Below are 4,589 nucleotides of genomic sequence, written 5' to 3' on the forward strand. Positions count from 1 at the left end.
TGGGCGGGGACTGCGGGCGGCGGCATCATGGCGCACGTCTTCCGTGCCCTCTGGGCCCAACCTTTCCGAGAGGTGCCTCCGCGGATTTTGCGGGGCGGATGGGTCTGCGGTGACCTTGGAGCGAGGGCCGAACACGGGGACGCAGGTAGGACGCGGGCCTCTCAGGCCCCGCCGCCGCCACCCGGTTTTCGGCCTTTCAGTTTAACTTCACTTGGCCCGAGTGTTGGTTGTGCACCCGGCTACGACAGTGGGTTGTAAACTTGGAGGGGCGGAAGCGGAGAGTCATTGATCCCTGGGATAATTGGAGGAAAGGTCTGCTCCTTAAACGTTCACACATTTTTTTTCGTTTTGCATAAATTAATCGGGCTCCGGAGCCCCTGACGCTTATCCTGGGACTACAGGTGAAGAACCGCGGTGGTGGAGTCAACAGCGCGACCCCGCGCGGTCTCCTGTGGCGGCCCTTCGGCTTTTACACTGTCCCCGCTTCGAACTCTGCTTTTAGTACTTGGAAACAGGCAGTTCAGACTTTGAGTTCTTGTGGATTGGCTTCCTGCCCTGCTCTATTTTTATGTATGTTTCCTGGACCCAGGGAGACGTAGGGACTTATGATCCTTGACCTCACTTTCCTTTCATGCTACCTTTAGAATTCCTCAAAGACTGATCTCTGAGCGCAGTATCCCTTTTCCTCCTCTCATTGTCAGTGACAGTGAGGCAGACCAGGGGGGAGAGTGTGCATTTTCTGCAGAATGCTTCTGGCTTCTCTAGCGGATTGGGGCATATTTATATTTCACTCTTTACTACAGAGTCACCTGTATTTCAGGTATGTTTCAGGTTACTGGGCAAGTGCGCAGCTGTCCCATCTCTGAATCTAGTTCAGTTCTGTGCCCATGGGAGACAATTAGAGAGACTTGACTGCTGAAAATGTTCCCAGTTACTTGGAACTCTTTTTTTTATTCCCTGAGGTTTTCAGAACGTAGTGTTAAATAAATAAAGCACTAGCATTGTGGAGTGATAGCTGATCCAACATGACTTCCATTCATGGCCTTCAGAACCCCAGTGTCTCTGGTCAGCCAGTCTAATCATATTTGTTATGCATCCACCGTGTTTGCTGAGAACCGCAGGTGATGGAAACATTTGTGGGCTGGAGCTCTCCTTTCCCCTTTGTAGACTAGTGGTTTCAGCGGAAATTTGTCCTTAACTTTGTACTCAGTGCTGTCGGAAACAACCTGATGAATGGCCGTGGATGTGAAGTTCTTTAGCAACATTAAATTTTGGCCAGACACCAATACATGACAGGAACTGTGTAACTTATCAGACACCTCCTCCTGGACATTTATCCTAAGGAAATAATTCAAAAGAACAAAGCTGTGTGTGTGCAAAGAGCACTAACTACTCTTAAGAACCAGAAACTGGCTATAACCCAAATGTCCATCAGTTAAGGAATGCTTATGTAAACCATGAAAGTTCAAAGAAACTATTTCGCATTCATTAAAAACGATAAACAAGTAATAGTTCTGTGGTTAAGGGCTTCGGTGTGGACAGTCACTTATCGATTCTGTGTCTTTGACACGTCTTGAATTCGGAAAGCCTAAACCTGTTTTTTCTTCTATAAAATATGGATAATGGTAATAGAGTTTTTGTATAGAATAAATGGAAACAGAAAAGTTTAAAAAGCTTTATCACAATGATTGACACTTAGTAAGCACACAATAAATGTTCATTATAATTATATAAATGGAAAGAAAGAAAATGTAGCCACATTTAACCCACGGCATGGACTTGGGGAAGGTTGAGAGAGAGAGAGCAATGATATATTAGATGTTAAAAGTAACAGAGGATTGTTCTCCAGAACTGAGATTTCTGATATGCAAGAGGCAAAGCCCCTGTGATTTTGTCATCCAGATTGACAAAAGAGAAAATTGAAAGAAGAAAGTAAGAACTGTCCTGGAGAAAAACATCTTTTTTTTTTTTTTTTTAGGAAAACATTCTTTCAAGAGATACTCTGCTAGGAGACCATCCTGACATAAAGTTAAAACAGTGCAGTCACTCTTGTGAGAGAGATTAGTTCTGCAGGTTAGAGCGGGCTGGGAATTCTTTTTATGCTAGTTCCTGATAGGTTCCCTTCGTATTCAACAAGTATTTATTCGAACAAGTTTGGCTCATGTGTGACAACTGGCAGTATAGCAACTGTGGCCCCAGAATGCTTAGCAAAACCATTCTGGATGTAACCAGTGGGTGACCAAATGAGTGTGTGTTTTACTTAAAGATGAGCAAATCAAGGCCAACCTCATGGAACATATAGCTCCCAACAAGAAAGATAGTCTGTGCAAATCACAGCACAAAGAGAGAAAGGAACCCCAAGGAATCCAAGTTCATCAAAGCATAGTTCAAGGTAGAGCTGTGTTGCCACTGAATGCAATAGCAGCAACAGCCAAACTTTAGTGGGTAGTGCAGATAACAAGAGAATGCAGAAGGAATCTGAAAGACACACAGTCCCCCAGAGGATCCTCACGAGGTGTAAGTGATGTGGATTGAAGACAGAAAACACTAGAGAGTGTGTGTGCGCGCGCACACACACACACACACACACACACACACACACACACAACGACAGGGAAACTAACGCTGAATCCTGTTCTCTGGCTGCTGGCGGCCAAAAGGCATTACACATTCCCAAGTGAGACCTTGTTGTGTGTTGTATGTATGTGTGCCCAAATTGCTGTTTGGTAAAGCTGCACAGAATTTACTCATAATGCAATTTTCATTCAAACTAGTCATTGCCTAAAGCACAGTGTATTGGTCTGCTGGGGCTGCCATAACTAAATGCCACAGATTGGGTGACTGAAACAACAGAAGTGTATTTCCTCGCAGTTCTGGTGTCTGCAGGTCCAAGATCAAAGCGTCAGCAGCGTTGGTTTCTCCTGAGGCCTCTCTTCTTCCCTTGCAGATGGCCTTTTCTTTTTACTTTCACATCCCTAGTGTCTCTTTCTCTTCACATAAGGGCACCAGTCACATTGGATTAGGGCCCATCCTAATGGCCTCTTTTTAACATAATCACCTCTTTAAAGATTAAGTGTTGAGATACTGAGGGTTGGGACTTCAAGGTATGAATTGAGGGGCAGGTGACGATTCAGCTCCTAACACCCAGTTTAAACCTCTTTTAAGTGTTGCAGACCACATATATCCTGACCTGAGAGCACCCAACTGACCATTTGTCATTTTGCTATCAAGGTATAGAGTCTGTCTCCCCTTGACACAGTCATCCAGGCTGGCAGATCTACAACTAAATGTTGCGTAATTGGTGTTTCAATTGCTGCATCATCAACTAGTCTGAACATTGTGGCCCACTGATGAAACTTTTCAGACACATTGATAATAGTATAAAAGGTACAGATAGATAAGGATTGGAAGAGCCACGAAAACGTACTTATCGTATTTAGATGAAGGAGTAATTCTTTTGTTTAACCATAAAAATATTACAAATTTAAAAAAAAGTTAGAGCAGAGGACGAAAATGAGTGTCTGAAAACAGGTAGTCCCTCTCTAACAGGTGTAGTAAATACAGAGCTGGTGGGGGGAGCTGGGGGCCCGTACAGGATTCATGCCTTAGGCTCAAAGCTGAAGCATGGGAGTCCCGCTGAACTGTAGCCCTTCTTGAGTTCCCACTTTCTAGCGTCAACTATTATATTGTAGTACATGTTGAAAGACACTAAGAGTAGTGTTTCCAGGAGATAATGGTTTTTTTTTTTCTCTCTCATCCTATTCCAGTTCCTGCCCAAAAGGCCATAGGAAGATAGTGGCAGCTTTACAGACTATAAATTCCAACCTTGGTAACCAAAAGTCAGTCGTCCTCTTAGAAATCCATGAAAATAATGCAAGATCTTTTAATACATGTGGAGCAACATGGCAGGACAGATATTCCTTAACAGGTGTCAGTTTTAGCCAGGGTTCAGACTTCACAAATTTCCCTCAAGACCAGAGTTTAGATTCTGGAAGGAGGAATCAAGAATAGTTAATTCTAACTAGCAAAGCCTGTTCTTACTTTTACCTTTATATTTTTCAGCATTCGGAGTGGCCTTCTATGACAGGACCCGGTCTGATCACTCTCACGCAATGGCACTGGCCTTCTTTTGGCATCTTGCCCTAGGTTGAAGGCTTACAAAATATAGTTATACATATACATCTACCTGTCTTTTAAGCTGCCTAAAATGGAATGCCTTCTGTTTCCCTTTTGCTTAAACAAATAGCCCACACTCATTAAAACTAGTTGTAATTCTACTTGTTCTTAAAACAACAAAAAAAGTAACCCAGCCTAAAATGATTTAAAGACGTTCCCACCATACTGTTGGCAGTTAAGCTTGCATTGCTTTGTAAAACTCCTTTATTGTCATCTTGAATAGTTATCTAAAGCTTATGTAGTTAATAAAGTTTTCTCAGTTTGGTTGGTCTCCCATATTTGGTCTGTTCAAGGTAAAGAGTAGTTCCACAATCCTCCCCGTTCTCTCTTATGTCATCAGTTCACCCTCTTCACTGGATCATTCCCATCAGCACCCTGGAATACTATGATTTTTTTCATTTTTTGTTAAAACA

General features: G+C 43.1%; 1 protein-coding gene across 1 annotated transcript in view; it reads left to right on the forward strand.

Annotated features, from left to right (window-relative positions):
* The first annotated feature begins 8 nt into the window (after nt 1-8).
* MSRB2 (methionine sulfoxide reductase B2) overlaps nt 9-4,589 on the forward strand; it is a 20,062-nt gene continuing 15,481 nt past the window's right edge. Inside the window, exon 1 of the mRNA XM_006907008.3 lies at nt 9-145. Within this exon, the coding sequence (XP_006907070.1) occupies nt 28-145 (118 nt within the window). The 5' untranslated portion in view covers nt 9-27. The remainder of the gene's footprint in view (nt 146-4,589) is intronic.

This window comes from Pteropus alecto, unplaced genomic scaffold (assembly GCF_000325575.1).
Source record: "Pteropus alecto unplaced genomic scaffold, ASM32557v1 scaffold11, whole genome shotgun sequence".
Taxonomy (NCBI): domain Eukaryota; kingdom Metazoa; phylum Chordata; class Mammalia; order Chiroptera; family Pteropodidae; genus Pteropus; species Pteropus alecto.